This window comes from Peromyscus maniculatus, chromosome 2 (assembly GCF_049852395.1).
Source record: "Peromyscus maniculatus bairdii isolate BWxNUB_F1_BW_parent chromosome 2, HU_Pman_BW_mat_3.1, whole genome shotgun sequence".
Lineage (NCBI taxonomy): Eukaryota > Metazoa > Chordata > Mammalia > Rodentia > Cricetidae > Peromyscus > Peromyscus maniculatus.
This window is the reverse complement of record NC_134853.1, coordinates 153,353,534-153,370,376: the sequence shown is the minus strand read 5'-3', so window position 1 is coordinate 153,370,376 and position 16,843 is coordinate 153,353,534. Positions and strand designations below refer to the sequence as shown.

Genomic DNA, 16,843 nt, shown 5'->3' with positions numbered 1-16,843 from the left:
AGAAAGAGAGAGAGAGCGAGACAGGTGCACAGGAGCAGATTCAACATCAGAATGGCAGAAGCCCAGTGTAAAGCGGTGAGCACTGCCATTGGCCATGAGGTAGGTGTTAGGGCTCCACCAGACGACACAGTGCTGGAGTTTGTTTGACTTGTATTCCTTTCACAACTGGGCCTGCAAGAGTGGGTGGGGTTCTCTGTTCCCACAGTACAGTTACAGGTAGGTGTCTGGAAACAGATCAGTAAGAAAACCTGCCTCAGTTACATGTCTGTGTAACTTAGACAACTTAGACATGGCTTTCAGACAGGCCTTTCATGTGCCACTAGAAGCAGGGTGTGGTCTTGAAGCCCGGAGGAAAGGAGCAGAGCTAAGGGTCTGGTCCTGACCCCAGATCAGAGACCCATGGTGATGCATGACTCATAGAGTGGTCGGAGAACCTAGTGCCCCCTTGGTGAATTCCCATTTAGAAAAGATGAGCTTGTTGCTCCCAGATCTTCATCTTATCAAGGTACTGCCCCAGGCCTTAGGCCTCCATGTGCTCACACTCTGTAAAAGCTTGAGGCTATTGACAGCACCATTAGAGACCTTTGAACTTCAGCAATCCGAGGCTTTCAGGGCATCACCAGAGAAATACAAACATTAGATTCTGGGTCTCCCTACCTTTTCAGGTATTAAAATATCCTTCCTAAGAATAGGCTGGCACTTGAGAACTGTGTGGGTTTTTCTTACCTCGCCTGCCTAAGGCTGTCATCTGCATTCTGTTCCTTCAGTCAGTTTGGAGATTCCACTTACTAAAATGTAAATCTTTTCCTCTTGAAGTTAACTAATTATCAACTACATAAGAGCTTGCCTTCTTGGGTAGGGCTAGGGAATAGATGAGATTAGGGGAACAGATAAAGATTAGAGTAGGTGAGAGCAATCCTCAGCTTAGGTGCCCTGCATCCTGACCTGGGGACCTGTGGGAATGCTTCTGTAGATCAGTCCCAGCTCTGATGAGTCAGTCAGTGTTTCAGAGCTTCCATAGCTGGTGAGTCTTTCCAAATATCCATGGAGTAACTATCAGGTTGTCATGGTCTAGAGAGTAACAGGTTAGAACCTAGACAGTACACAGAACTGATCTGTTCAGAGTGACAGTTCCACAGGGCACACCCACAGGAGCTGGACAAGCAGGAAGTACATTTGCTTCCTAGCCAGGCTTGATGACATTGTAGCACTTCTAGGAAGAGTTCCTTCGTCCCTTCTGAATTCCTGGTAGGGTAGAGCAGACTTAATTCTGAGACAAGGGAGTCCAAGCTGGTAGGGGAGTTACTGTCCTCGATCCTTTCATTCTTGCTTACTGAAATCATTTTTGGGGGTTATAAACTGTTACCTGTATCTTGTTTTCTCTCTAGTCACTTGCTTCTAATTTAGGTATTGGCAGTTGAATAGAGTCCTATGAATACATTTGAAGACATTGCATCAAACACTTAACACTGTTTAATCAGCACTTCTTACTTCATACAGTAATGATATGTGTGCATTTTCCCAGGGAAGAGTGACCTTCAGCACCAAGGGAGTTGAGTGTACTGAGTGTACCATGAAGACAACTAGTCACGTTTGCTTAATAAATAGCACTTGGCTGGTTTGATTCAGTTCAGTTTACTAGTTCACATAGTTCTTTTAAAAATCCCCGACATCGATCCTTCTTTTAAGCAAATATAACAATTGAGCCATATCTTAGAAAATAGAGTAGCCAGGCATGATGGTGCATGTCATTAATCCCAGCACTCAGGGGGCAGCGGCAGGCAGATCTCTGTGATTTTAAGGGCGTCCTGGTCTACATAGTGACCAGGAGTATATAGTGAGACCCTCTCTTTTTAAAAAAGGGGGGGCAGCTGTGTAAGTACATTATACAGTGGAATTTTTTCTCCTTTATTTATTGTGTGTATGTATGTGAGGGAATGTGCATATGATGTGACGTGTTTGTGGAGGTCAGAGGGACAACTTCTAGAAGTTGGTTCTCTTCTTTCATGGTGTAGGTTTTGCTAAGTACCTTTTCCCACTGCTAACCCCATACAGTGGAGCACTGTGCAATAGTTTAAGGGAAATGTCTGTGAGTAGGTGAAGGTGCATCTGATATGCAAGCTGTGTATGTGCAACCCCCCTTCATGGTAAATGTAACTACATGTGTGAAAAGTAGAAAAAAGACTCATAGGAAAAGCATACCGGATACAAGCTGTGTGATTTAGCCCAAACGAGAGGAGTTGGGGTTATTTACACTTCCAATTTTTTTGTTAGATTTTTTGATGCTGAGTGGATTTCATTCTCACAGTAAAAGGTTAAATCCAGTAAGAGATTGTAGATGATTTTACCACCTATTTCAGTTAAGATTTAAACCATGTAAAGTTTTCTGTAGAAGGTCCGTGAGCAGAACTCATGGTCAGTTTGACTTGTGTTTTTGAGCCAAGGTCTTGCTGTACAGCTCAGCCCGGCCCCTGGCTAATGGAAGTTTGTTTTGTCAGCATGTGAAATGTTTGGATAGTGAGTGTTTGAGGTTCCTGAGAATTGCTATTAGCACATGAACTTATGTCATTAGGCTGTGATCCTGAAGTCCAGTATTTCTCTGACAGGACACTGATCTTAACTCACAGTTTGCTGCAGCAGTTTGAAAGCAGTAATTCAGGGTTGATGACATTAATGACAGTAGTTCCAAAATGCCTGAAGCATTTTAGTCCTGGGTTGTTGGTTTGGTTAGTTGGTTTAGTTTGGTTTTCAAGACAGGGTTTCTCTGTGTAGCCCTGGCTGTCCTGGAACTCAATCTGTAGACCAGGCTGGCCTCAAACTCACAGAGATCCGTCTGCCTCTGCCTACCAAGTGTGGGGACTGAGGTGTTCACCACCGCCACCCGGCTAGACGTGTTTCTTAAGAAAGTAAGCCCAACAGCACAGCAAGCGGTCTCCTGCTACCGTATGACACGGACACACAAGAGCATACGCATCGAGTGACACTTCTGAAGTGCTTTTTGTTGTGTTGTCCTAAACCGTAACTTTCTGTTTTGTTGTGTAGTACTACTGGTCAGGCTTTAACAGAATTCATAGACTTTCACTTCTAAAAGGCTCTGTGGGGACCGGGGAGCTGGCTCAGCAGGAAAAGGCACGGCTGCTGCCAAGCCTCACGACTCCATCTCTCAGAACTGGGCCTTTACCGCCACACACGGACACACATGTAAACGGACACACCAAACAAAGAAGGGAAACAAACGGGGGGTTCTGTTTTGGTTTGGGTTTTGGTTTTTCGAGACAAAGTTTCTTTGTGAAACAGTCTTGGCTGTCCTGGAACTTGATCTGTAGCCCAGGCTGGCCTTGAACTCACAGAGATCTGCCTACCTCTGCCTCCTGAGTGCTGGGATTAAAGGTGTGTGCCACTGCCCAGCTAAAACAAACATTTTCTTAAAGCACTGTGTTTTATGTTCTACAAAAATTATGCTTGTACCTTTTGTCAAGAAACTACAAAACTTAGAGTGAATCTTGTTATTCTTAGTTTGAGGTAGGAAAATAGGCTTTTAAAGATTTTTAAGATGAGCCAGATAGTGGTGGCATATGCCTTTAATCCCAGCATTTGGGTGGCAGAGGCCAAGTGCTGTGAGTTCGAGGCCAGCCTAGTCTACAGAGCAAGTTCCAGGTTAACACAGGAAACTCTGTCTCAGAGAAAAACCAACCAACCAAAACAAAACAGAACAAAAAAGATTTTTAAAATAAAAGAAAGTAATAATTACAGAATTATTGAAATGTAGCATCTAAAGGGAGTTTTCCTTTGTCTCCAGCGGCAGATCTGTGTCTGCATCTGGTACCGCTTAGCAGCCATTTGTACGTGGGTCAGGCTGAGAAATCCTAGAGCAAGAGGGAGGAACTAGGGATGGTCAGCTGCAGGTGCGGAAACAGCAAGGCTGTGTGCTGTGTGCCTTGCCCAGAGCACGGAGTTGGCAGTGGAACTGCTTAGAACCCCGGTGACAGAGTCCATAACCAACCATATGGTCTCTGTCTTCAGTGAGGAACTTGCCTTCCTAAAAGTGCAGTTCTTCCTCTGTGAGGCTGGCATCACAAGAATTAGCTAACATGCCTTCAGTGAGACTTCTTAATGGATGAACCTGACGCACCAACCTGTTTGGAATAGAGCCCCTGGGTTACTTCAGGTGAATGAGGGACAGCATGGCTATGTTCTCATTGCTGATCTGAGAGTACATTGAACTGGAATAACCCTGGTGATAGGGACAGTGTGGTGAGATGTGGACCTGTGACCCTTCCCTGGGGAGTAAGCCCTGGCTAGAGACCAGACAGTGCTGCTGGAATTGGAGGTTTCTAGGCCGCGCTCTCACCCGGCATGAGATCACAGTGACAGGACCTACAACTGGGGCTTGAGGCTGGTGTAGGTTGTCTGGTGGTAGGTGGGGGAGAAAGAGGCCAGGGAACAAGGACCGAGTGCGTATTGATTTCTGTAGTAGGTCCCGAGGACTTTGTACTTAATAAAACGTGTGCATTTGTAGTCTGTGGAGCTGAAGGTTCCAAAGAGAGATCACCGTTGCCCCCCGGAAGTGTTGGTTCTGTTAGTGTACTGGATTAGAGGCACAAAAGGAGTTTTTATCAGGGGTTGGAGTGGTAGTTCAATGGTTGAGTGTGGCTTAGCGTGAGCAAGGCCCTAGGTTGTCCTTAATACCTGGGGCTGGGATTTCTGCACATAAAAACTAAAGCAAACTGATGCTTGCCCATCTGGACATTTGCATCTCAGTAGAAAAATGTCTCTTCTCAGAGCTTCTCTTGTAGTGTGCATCCTAGATCTGACCCTCAGCTCTGCTGTCAGGGTCCATCTAACCCTTTCCTGCTGTTTCTAGTTTTTAGGCTAGTCCTCCTCAGGCACCAAACTGAGTACTTGTCTCCAAATACGTGTGGCTGTTCATACATCTGAGGTTTTGAGCATGCCCACTCATTTAGAACACTTCTTCCCTGCCTCTCTACATCCTCTCAGCCATCAGGGTCTCATTCCATCCCATCCTCTCTGCAGAGCACAGATAGCTCCTCTGTGCTGTGGCTGACCTCATAGCAAAGAGAATGGATCCTGGGTTACTGCCTGGGGATCTTGAGCTACAAGATTTTTCTTACCTATATTTCTTCATCTGGGGAAAATAGGAATAATCATTGCAGGTGGCCCGTAGTTCTGCTGATTAAACCTGTAGAGAGCAGTGAGGAGTGGTTGCTGTTCTTCTCTTCCATATGTATGTAACTGTAGCCTTCCTTGTGTTAGTGATTACTTTAGTGATCCACTTGTTGCCCCTATTGAAAGTATAAAGCCTTCCTGTGAAGAAGGGACTTGATGTTACCCTTTTGTTCCTTCGCTGCTTGTTTATGTGTAGACCCTAGTCACATCACTTCAAACGGCGTTTTTAATGGCTAGATGGAGCAAGTGAGGAATGGCAGGGCAAGGTGGGTTCTAGCTCACAGTCCCTCCGTTGTGGAGCCTTAATGAGCTCTTCTGCCATAGTCACCAGAAGTATGGATGGAGATCCTCTTCACCTCGATTGGGGTGGGGGTGGGGGCAGTGCAGTCTGGTCTAGGAGAGCGTGGGAAGCAAAGCTAGTGGCTGGGTCCTGAGCTCGTTGTTTTGGCAGACTTTACTTGCCAAGGAAGTCAGCAGTGGAGAGGGGACTTTGGTGTTTAACTCTTCTGTTTCTCTCTCTCCCTTTATACACAGCCCAGGGACTCGCAGTGTCAGCCATTGGGCAGTCAAACGTTAGCTCTCCTGGGAAGGGAGTCACACCACAGAACTGAGCATGTCGCATATTTTAGTCCAGTGCGGACCCTCGACAAGCCCTCGAGCCCTCTCCCAGATGAATGTCTATTTCTCCCTCTCCTAGGCTGGAACAAGACATCAAGAAGCTAAAGGCTGACCTGCAAGCCAGCCGGCAAGTGGAGCAAGAGCTGCGCAGTCAGATCAGCTCTCTCTCCAGCACGGAGCGAGGGATCCGCTCAGAAATGGGCCAGCTCCGGCAGGAGAACGAGCTGCTGCAGAACAAGTAAGTGTGCGCCGTGTGGACCTTGGGCAGTGTCTCCTGTTAGCAGAGGACATCCAGACTCAGGCCGGCCAGGAGACATGGTCCAGTCTTTCCTACTCACTGACTGGAGGTACTGAGTGTTCTCATCAAATCTACACTTAGCAGCGGTGGTGCACGCCTTTAATCCCAGCACTTGGGAGGCAGAGCCAGGCAGATCTCTGTGAGTTCGAGGCCAGCCTGGTCTACAGAGCGAGCTCCAGGACAGGCACCAAAACTACACAGAGAAAACCTGTCTGGATCCCCCCCCCCCAAAAAAAAAAAAAATTGACACTCACTTCAATCCAACAAGAGTTTATTAATAGTATCTTTCCTTTAATAACATAGTTTAATTAATAGTAGTTATTAAGCTTTTATTGGTAAGTAACCTTGATAAGGAGTTCTGCTACTTTTTGAAAATCTTGATCCTTTTCTGAGGATTAGACCATATTCACTTCAGAACTAAAAAAAATGACATTGAGCTTTGGTTTTATTTGAAGAGGTGGCAGCAGCCAGCGCTTCTTTGTAAATCCCTTGAAACTCTCTTTTAATTCCTTTTGGAGTTAGTTGCTGACTCCATGTGAGTTTATCTCTTCAGTCTCTAAGCAGGGTGTGTCTGTGGCAATGATGCCTCTCACAGGCTTCCCTACAAAGAATACACTCACAGTTCTGGGGATTAACTCTAACACTAGAATACAACATACAAGAAAACCCTCTGTCATTCTGAGTGACTTCTGCAGTTCTTAGCACTGGCCTCTTGGGGACAGTCTAGTGGCTAGCTCCCTTCACCTTGCTCTGTGAAGCTGGAGGGAACTTAAGGGCGTGAGAAAAGGCCTTGCACCTGGGAAGGAAAGGCTGCTTCATGACTAAGAAAACAACTGGAAAAAAAGAAGACAGACCTTTCCCTCCCGCTCATTTTAGATTGGACAGCATTGGTCCAATCAGTAGGTCTTTGGTCTGACTTTTTCCCAGTGTTCTGGGGCACTAGAATGCACTGCAGTCACCTGCTCCTCTGGTAGATGCTTTCTGAGCTGTATCTTCTGCCCCTTGCTGTAGATCACCTAACAGTGGAGGAGGGCTGACTCTGGGCTACAGAAAGCAGGTAGCTTCTTAGTGTTTAGGAGCCATTAAGTGGTAATGACCATGTGTTTTCTCTGGCACACTAGGAGGGGATACTTTGCTGTGGGAACCTCCCATGTACACCTGCCTAAGAGAGGCTGCATAGAGTCTGTGGTTCTCGGGGCTTGTGGTGAATCTCTCTAGTCAGAGGATTTTGTGTGACAGTCATTTCCACACAGGTTACATAATGCTGTGCAAATGAAGCAAAAAGACAAGCAGAATATCAGCCAGCTGGAGAAAAAGCTAAAAGCTGAGCAGGAAGCCCGAAGCTTTGTAGAAAAACAGTTAATGGAGGAGAAAAAAAGGAAGAAGTTAGAAGAAGCCACTGCTGCACGGGCTGTTGCCTTTGCTGCCGCATCTAGGTATGTCCATGTCACTGGGTACTTATTCAGGGTTGGGGATTGATGCTGGGGTGGGGGTGGGGGGGAAAGACACAATAGTTTGTGTGGATGGTTGCTGTAGGAGTTGTTCATTAGCTTGTTTCCGCTGCACCTGGGCCAGCTTACACTGCCCTCCAACACTGCGCCTCTCAGTGACCTCCTCCATAGAGAGGTGAAGGAATCACTGTACCCCATGCTCCTGACAGGCTTCCTCTCGTTCTCTGTGTGGTCACTTGAAGACCATCTGCAGTCTGTTCTTCACAAGACTGTCAGTGCTTCCAACACAGATGTGGGTGCTTTTGAGGAGCTTAAAATTATTTTTAGATTAACTTATTTAATGTTATGTATGTGAGTGTTTTGCCTGCATGTGTGTCTGTGCACCATGTGTACAGTACCCATGGAGGTCAGAAGGCATTGGATTTCCTAAGACTGAAGTGAGAGAGGGCTGTGAACTGTCATATGGGTGCCAGGAACCAAGTGTGGGTCCTCTGCAAGAACAATTAGTGCTCTTAAAGGCTGAGCCATCTCTCCAGCCCTGAGTATTTTAGAGGGCTGAAGAGATAGCTCAGTTGACATGGTACTTTAAAGTGTGAGCATAAGGACCTGAGTTCAGTCCCCAGGTCAAAAGCTGGATGGGGTGGTGCCCGGCACCCTTGTGAAAGGCAGTGAGGTGGTGCACGTTTGTGACCCCATCACTGGGAAGGCCTGGACTAGGAGATCCCTGGGACCCACTGACCACTTCCCAGAGACCGGCTCAGATAACAGGGTGGTGGCTCTTGAGGCTCTTGTGGCTTCCATAGCACACACAGACACAAAACAAATTTTAAAATAGCTGGGCATGGTGACCACACCTTTAATCCCAGCACTCAAGAGGCAGAGGCAGGCAGATCTCTCTGTAAGTTTGAGGCCAGCCTGGTCTGCAAAGTGAGTTTCAGGTCAACCAGGGTTACAGAGAGAGACCTTGTCTCAAAAAATTAATAATTATTTTGGTTGCTGTTGAAATTTCCAAAGCAGAGTGGGAAGAAGCATATTGAGCCAAAAGTTAAAATCAGGCAGACCCACCAGGCTGTGGTGGCACAGACTTTTTTTTTTTTTTTTTTTTTTTTTTTGGTTTTTCGAGACAGGGTTTCTCTGTGTAGCTTTGCGCCTTTCCTGGAACTCACTTGGTAGCCCAGGCTGGCCTCGAACTCACAGAGATCCGCCTGGCTCTGCCTCCCGAGTGCTGGGATTAAAGGCGTGCGCCACCACTGCCCGGCCGGCACATACTTTTTAATCCCAGCACTTGAGGCAGAGGCAGGTCTATCACTGAGTTCCAGGAGAGCCTGGTCTGCAGAGTGAGTTTCAAGATAATCAGGGCTGCACAGGGAAAAATCATAACCAGGCAGGCCCTATAGAATCTAAGAAGTGTATGTAAGTTCTGCGTACCCGTGAGCTCTGGAGATGGAATCAGCTACAGAAAGGATTTGAAAGCTAGATGTGGTGAGGTATGACTGTAATAAGAGGCTGAGGCAGGAGGATTGCAAGATCAAGGCCAGTATATGCTATATATTCTGTCTCAGAAAGATCTAAAAGAAAATAAAACATTTGAAAAGTTAAATTACAGCTGCTGATCATGGGTCCCTAAACTACAGTATGACAATACTTCATATAGTTTTTACATTGTGCTGGCTCTTAGTAATTTAGACATGGCCTTATGGAAGTCTGTGCAAAAACTGCTATTTTATTTGAGGAATTGGAGCATGTGTAGATTCTGTATCCACAGCGGTCTTCAAACCAATCTCCCATGATAGGGGAAACTATAAACCTTATTTCCTCTGTCTTTCCAAAGGGGAGAGTGCACTGAAACCTTACGGAGTCGGATCAGAGAGCTAGAAGCTGAGGGCAAGAAGCTCACAATGGACATGAAGGTGAAGGAGGAGCAGATCAGGGAACTGGAACTAAAGGTTCAGGTGAGGAGGAGGTGGGGAAGGGCCTTCCATCACCGGTCCCCTCCAGTCTGCCAGTGAATGTGCTCCAGTGTAGACAGCACCTCACAGCAGACCTATCTCATCATCTCGCAGATGGGGACCTAAAGCTCCACCTGTCCTGTTGACAGCCAGGTCCTAACACAGGCTGCAAGTTTTACAGTCCGCTGCATGTAGCCCAGAATCTGTCTCAGCAGGGATTCCTTTACCTTCTATTTTTCATAATTGATTGATTTTTATTTCATGTTCATTCGTATTTTGTCTGCATGTATGTCTGTGTGAAGGTGTCACATCCCCTGAAACTGGAGTTACAGACAGGAGCTGCCATGGGGGTGCTGGGAATCGAACCTGCGTCCTCAGGAAGAGTAGCCAGTGCTCTTAACCTCTGAGCCATTTCTCCAGCCCCTTCAGTAAACTTTTTTTTTTTGTTTTTTTTTCGAGACGGGGTTTCTCTGTGTAGTTTTGGTGTCTGTCCTGGATCTCGCTCTATAGACCAGGCTGGCCTGGAACTCACAGAGATCCGCCTGGCTCTGCATCCAGAGGGCTGGGATTAAAGGCGTGCGCCACCACTGCCCAGCGCCTTCCTTTAACTTCTTAAGCCTAAAGAAAAGGTTAATTCCTATAGGCCCTGCATCTCTCCTTAGCGCTCTCCTGACCTGTCCGGGCCACCTGGTGGCTCTGACCAGGCACATGGTACTGCTGAACATGAGCAGGAGACAGGCCAGTGCTGTGGACAGAGTGAACCAACTTTGTGGGCTGTGTACCTTAACTAAGAACATGGTAGCAGCTTTTCAAGGAGACATTTTGAATTAATGTCATTTCATAAAGAGCATAATAGCTTAAATTGTGAGACTGTTAGGAAAATGCTGGCGAGTCCGTGGAGTACACTAGGTGAGGTGGGACAGAGCTTGAAGTGTGCAGTAAGGTGGCTTCAGGGACTGTCAGGCAAGGGGAAGAGCAAACGGATTTCAGATAGCTGGACAAGTGGACAAGTGGGGACATAAAATTAGAGCTTTATTAACCCAGAAAAGGACATTCCAGACAAAGAACTGGATGTAGAAAAAGATATGGAGAAATAAAGTATCATTTATTTGATCTTGAGACACAAGACGAGTTCTAAGCATAAAAACAGTAGACAGACTCACAAACAACAGCCCAAAAGAGTTGAATAAGATAGAGATACCTGGGTGGATGGAGAGATGGGTCACTGAGCAGTCAAGAGCACTGGCTGCTCTGGGGAAGACCTGGGTTCAATTCCCAGTGGCTCATAGCTGTCTCCTGTTCCAGAGGATCTGATGCCCTCTTCTGACTTCCACAGAGACCAGGCTCACATGTGGCAAACAGACATATATGCAGGCAAAACATTCATACAATAAAAATACAAAAAAACTTGAAAAATGAGAGAGATACTCAGAGTGTGGTGGCACACCCTTTAATCTCAGCAGTTGGGAGGCAGAGGCAGGCAGATCTCGTGAGTTCCAGGACAGCCGGGTGTACAGAGTGAGTTCTAAGACAGCCATAGCTACACAGAGAAACCCTGTCTCAAGCAAATAAAACACAAAACAAACAAAAAATACAGATATCAATGAATAGTAAAAATAATTGGCGCTATAGAGTATAAATAGGTGATGAGAGTTACGAACACATACAGAGAAAAGAAGGACACAAACAGACCATTTGCAAAAGAAACACAAGTGCTAAGTGTTCAGGACCAAAGACTGGCCTATCATGCTCACTGCCAAGCCTGAAGACCTCAGTTACCACATGGTGAAGGAGAGAACCAACTTCTGTGCCCTCTGACCCCCAAATGCTTACCCACACACACAGTCAAAATAGGGTCTGGAGAGATGGCTCAGTGGTTAAGAGCTCTTGCTCTTGTGATGACCCAGGTTCCGTTTTTATCACCCACACAGTATCTTATAACTGTAACTCTAGTTCAGCCGATCTGACCCTCTCCGACCACACACATGGTGCATATACATGCTCTCAGATACACATGCATTCAAATAAAATTAAATATTTTTTAAAGTTAAAATTAATGTAAACGTTTTAAAATATACTCTTATTAACCAGTAATGACATGAATATAAAAATTAGCAATCATTTCTCTCCTATGAAATTGGTAAAGAATTTTTTTGCTTTGACACAGTCTTGTTATGTGACCCAGGTTGGCCTCACCTCAGGGCTGTCCTTCTGCTTCTGCCTCCCACATGCTGAGGTTATAGGTGTGAGCCACCAAGCCCAGCACAGGGTTTCCAAAGACAGAGCCTTATCAGTGACTGACACCATGTTCAGTGTAATGGTATAGGGATGCAAAAATAAGAAAGAAGGAAACAGTTGTAATCATGGGGCAGATATTTGCTTAAGGTACAGTATGTATACGTACAGGAATATCATTGAGCCACCAAAAGGCTGTTTTTCAGCAGGTGTGGTGGCATATGCCTATAACCTAGCACTTAGGAACCTGAATAGTTAGAATGATCTAATTTTTAGCTTTTTAAAAGGCTTCGTCTAATGCTGTACATATGGTATGGTTTTGGTTATATTAAAAATTATGGGTAATTTTCAACTTTTCTGTATTTCTGAATTCTCTTAAATAAGTGTGGATTTCTATCTTTAAAGAAATTCAGACCAGGCATGGTGGCACTGCCTCTCACCCTAGCACTTTGAAGGCAGAGGCAGGCAGATTTCTGAATTCAAGGCCAGCCAAGGCTATACAGTAAGTTGCAAGCCAGCCTGGTTTACATTGTGAAACCATGTTTCAAAATGAAAAAAAGAATCAAGTTCAGCACTTCCTGTCCGTATTACCAACTGTTGTAAATGGGCTTTCCTTTAGTTTGCCTTATCAGAATAAAAACATGCATACAGTTTTTGGCACACATTTTTAGACATGTGGCCATAGCGTTAGGCACTGTTCGCAAGTGGCTAAGAAGAGCAGTGTCTGCTCTGAGTCAGTCTCGCAAGAGAGTACTTGACTTGGAAGAGAGGCCACTGTTTGCCGGCCATGTGCTCCACGCAGCCCACTGGATACCTTTGAGGATCTGAATAGTGTATGAATGGTGCATGGCGTGTGCTCTAAGAATGAAGTGTAAACACACCAAGTATCAGGGTTCTCTCTTCTAATGGCTGGGTCAGTAGGCCTGGAACTTAATTTGTAAATTGAAACTAATTTATATACATCGATGGCAAAACTACTTCCTAACATTGCTGGTTCGATGCTGTTGATAGGAGCTTCGGAAGTACAAAGAAAATGAGAAGGACACCGAGGTGTTAATGTCAGCACTCTCCGCCATGCAAGACAAGACACAACACCTGGAGAACAGCCTCAGCGCAGAGACGAGAATCAAGCTGGACCTGTTCTCCGCACTGGGTGATGCAAAGCGGCAGCTCGAGATTGCCCAGGGTAAGAAAGCAGCAGGCCCCAGTGGGGGGTGGCAGGGTGCAGAGGTCATAGGGCTGCGTAGAGTGGACCTCCCCTCAAAGCTCTGAATGAGAGGGCACCTCAGTGTTTCCCTTGAACTGTCTGGTGCATGCGTGCCCAGCATTGAGAGAGGAGTCGTGTCACTTCATGCTCCCGGTGTATTGTGAGACGAGAGCATCAAGTGCTGGAGAGAGGATGTGAATGTCTCCCGAAGGGGTGCACAGTGTTAACGTCGAGAGCTGCAGTTTCCCCACGTGGGCAGCCTGTCGGGACAGAGAGAGGCAGGGCCTAGACCAGGTTATGGAGCTGGGCCATGTCATGGGAGCTGATGTTTAAGCTGGGCCTAAGTGATGAGAAGAGGTTGGGAACATAGTGAGAGAGAGGGTCAAGAAACTTCCTTGCAGAAGAAACAGTTTCACAGGACCTTCCAAGCTGCAGTAGGGTAGGATTGGCTTGGGCAGTGTGACAGAGGAGTCTAGAGTCTGGAGAACAGGCCATCCACTCAGCAGAGAATTGCTGAGACCTACTAGTGTCTCTGATAACTGATAGACACCCCAGCAAGGACCAACAGTGAGCAAGCCATTCCACTATCTGTAAGATAGTGGCTAGGGCGCAGACAAAGTCGGAAAGGGGAAGAGAGAGACTTCTCGTCCCAGGGCAGTCCCAGGGGAGGGGAGCCCTTGAACATGAACATTTGAGCAGAGTGAGGCCAGAGCAAAGTGAAGGCAAAGCCCATGGGCATGAAAGTGCTCACCAGTCTGTTGACCCAGGTGGGCCAGGGATAGCAGCAGCCACAATTTGTAAGAATGTCTAATGGAAAGACCTTAGAACTTCAAATGACACATTTGAGAGCGTGGGAAGCTTTTGACAGAGGGTGGCAAAACCCAGTGAAAAGAAAATGGGATTTTTGTTCACAAAACTGATAAGTCACCGGGTGACAGTGGCGCACAGCCTTTAATCCCAGCACTCGGGAGGCAGAGCCAGGCAGATCTCTGAGTTTGAGGCCAGCCTGGTCTACAGAGCAAGATCCAGGACAGGCACTAAAACTACACAGAGAAACCCTGTCTTGAAAAACAACAACAATAACAACAACAAAATGGATGGGTATTTTTTCTTCTAGAGTTTGTCTTATGGAAATATTATACCAGAGAAGAGGAAAATATTAACATTTGCTATCCAGGAAAGTTTAAATGACTTTCCTTATCCTTGCACACAGCCCCATACATACACAAAATTTAATATTCTCAAAAAAAATCTAAAGAGATGAGTAGTTTGTACTTCTTCACTTAAATAAAAAAGGATAGGCCAGGTGTGGTGGCACACACTTTTAATCCCAGCACTCAGGAGGCAAAGGCAGGTGGATCTCAGTGAGTTCGAGGCCAGCCTGGCATGGAAGCAGCAGCTGCTCTCTGGGTCCAGGGCATCAGGCTTCCTGGTTGTACTCCACTCTTAGCCCACAAATACTTGGGAAGAGGGAAAGGTCCATGCCAAAGCTCTTGGGGTGTTTTCCTCTTACTAATAAAGAAATCTGGGGCTGGAGAGATGGCTCAGCGGTTAAGAGCTCTGGCTGTTCTTCCAGAGGACCCAGGTTCAATTCCCAGCACCCACATGGCAGCTCACAGCTGTCTGTAACTCCAGTTCCAGGGGATCCAGTTCCTCTATACAGATATACATGCAGGTAAACCACCAATGCACATCAAAATAAATAAATTATTTTTAAAAAGAAATCAAACTGAAGTCTGTATGGGAAAAACAATAGCTCCTATATCAGGTGCCACAGTACTGTATTCATCTGAAGCTCATTGTGTTCAGAGAGAAAGTGGCTCTTTGATGCACACTTGAAATTTAGAGCCCCTGAAGGAAGTGAGGGTGAGATCTTTTCTCCTGCTCTTGGCTCCTGCTTTCCCATTGCTTCCGTCCTGTCCAACTTTGTAATGCAAAACCAAACCTGTTCCTTCCTATGCTGTAGTCGTCCTGGTTACAAAGTGACTCTTTATCTCACTCCATCCTTCTGAAACATGCCACCCAGCCTTCTCACGTCTCAGACACACTGTTGTCTTCACACAGTGAGGGCTGCTCACACACAGCCTCTTTCTTTCCCTTGGAGATGAGGGAGGCACATAGCATGATGGAGTTTGCATGGATTTGGAACAGGGTGGTCCTGGCTTTAGTCCTGCTCTGTGTCTTAATAACAGATGGACTGAACAAGATGCAGAATTTGTGAAGCCTTGGCTCTCCACTGGGCTGGGTGCAGGGATTTAGTAATGGGAAATTAAGAGGCGCAGTCTCTGCCTCACAGAGTCCATGATCCAGCAGAGAGATGGTAGGTTGTCGCCCAAGGAGGTGGATGAGTGCCATGGGGGATGTAGGTGCTCCAGCCAGAGGGTGTGACGTCAGCTCCCAGCTCTGTCACTAGCAGTACACTAGCAGGACTTGACCAGGTTACAGCTCCCTGTCCCCTGTCCTTTCATCATAAAGTGGATGGTGCTAATAGTCCTCTCTTCCAGTTGTAAGCGAGAAGGGGTTAGTGTCTGTGAGCACTTAGACCCCTGTACCATGCTGGGTTTTAGATGCTGTCGTAACTGTTGAGACTCTGGAACATAAGGGAACGTTGGGGATGTGTTACATCTAGGACTTGGACGTTGATTGAGATTGATGATCAGGAAACTTCAGCAGCTAGCACACACAAACAGGGATGCACGAAGGCCTGAGCGAGCTGAGGTGCTGAAGCAGCCAGCTGAATGCTGGGCAGAGGTCAGAGGGCATCTTGCCAGTAAGCTGGGCACTCGTCCCAGAATGTCATCTGCTTTCTGTCAGAGAGCCTGATGTGACCGATTGGAAGTCCTGGGTTCCTTGGTCTAACACTCTGAGCCCAGCCATCCAGAAAGGAACCCCAACTCAGAAGGTGGAGCTGTAAAACCAGCACCCCTCAGGCTGCTACTTTCTTGTACCCCCACAAGCTAAGGACTGGTCACCATTTTCCATAGTTAGAAAAGGAAAATGACAGGGAATGGCACATGAAGCACGGCGCCTAAAAATCCCCACTCCTGGGCACTTACAGGAAGTTGGTCTGCCTTTACCAGACAGTGATGTGGGGCCTACGGGGGAGTGTGTGTGAGCCCGCCCTCCTCACTGACGCTAGCTCTTTGATCTTGCAGGGCAAATCCTTCAGAAAGACCAGGAAATCAAGGACCTAAAACAGAAGATCGCCGAAGTCATGGCCGTCATGCCCAGCATCACATACAGTGCCGCCACCAGCCCCCTGAGCCCCGTGTCCCCCCACTACTCCTCTAAGTTTGTGGAGACCAGCCCCTCGGGACTCGATCCCAATGCCTCTGTCTATCAGCCTCTGAAGAAATAAAGGCCAGCTGTGTGTTTACCCAACCATTTGGAACCAGAAGGCTTCGAAAAGCAGCGTCTCTGGCGGTCAAGATAAAAACGTTGATATTGTGTTTTGTGGGACTGTATATGTTGTCATTTTTAAAAGGGGGGAAATAACATCCAAGTCTGATTAGAACTGCCCATCAGTTGTTCTTGTAAGTTTTTAGAAGACCTCACAGGACTTTGCAGTTTATTTTTCTTGGCCAACACATTAAAACCATTCTTGGATTTCAAGTAGCCAATTTTGCCTTTTTATATATTTTTACATAGTTTCCTCTTGAAGGAAAAAAAGCAGAGTTTTTGCTTTTCAACGCTGTTTTGTTCTTAAATAAGCAAGAAAATGGCACATTGTATTCACACGGATGACAGCAGCAGCTTAGTTCCTAGGAGGAGAGGGCTAAATAACCCGACAGCTCCGGTTCCATAGCTGAATTAAAGATGATTATTGCTGTTACAGAAAAAAGATCTCCCTCCCCCCCCCCCCCCCCCCCCCGCAGGGCCAGACAGATCGAGGGAACGT

The 16,843-nt window shown here is 46.5% G+C and overlaps 1 protein-coding gene across 2 annotated transcripts in view; it reads left to right on the top strand.

Moving 5' to 3' along the window:
- The window catches only part of Maco1 (macoilin 1), a 60,771-nt gene extending 44,214 nt beyond the window's left edge, over nt 1-16,557 (top strand). For both annotated transcript variants that reach the window (XM_006975660.4, XM_076565384.1), the window contains 5 exons: nt 5,885-6,043; nt 7,357-7,539; nt 9,386-9,506; nt 12,750-12,924; nt 16,101-16,557. In XM_006975660.4, the coding sequence (XP_006975722.1) occupies nt 5,885-6,043; nt 7,357-7,539; nt 9,386-9,506; nt 12,750-12,924; nt 16,101-16,303 (841 nt within the window). In that variant the 3' untranslated portion in view covers nt 16,304-16,557. The remainder of the gene's footprint in view (nt 1-5,884; nt 6,044-7,356; nt 7,540-9,385; nt 9,507-12,749; nt 12,925-16,100) is intronic.
- Nucleotides 16,558-16,843: the final 286 nt, after the last annotated feature.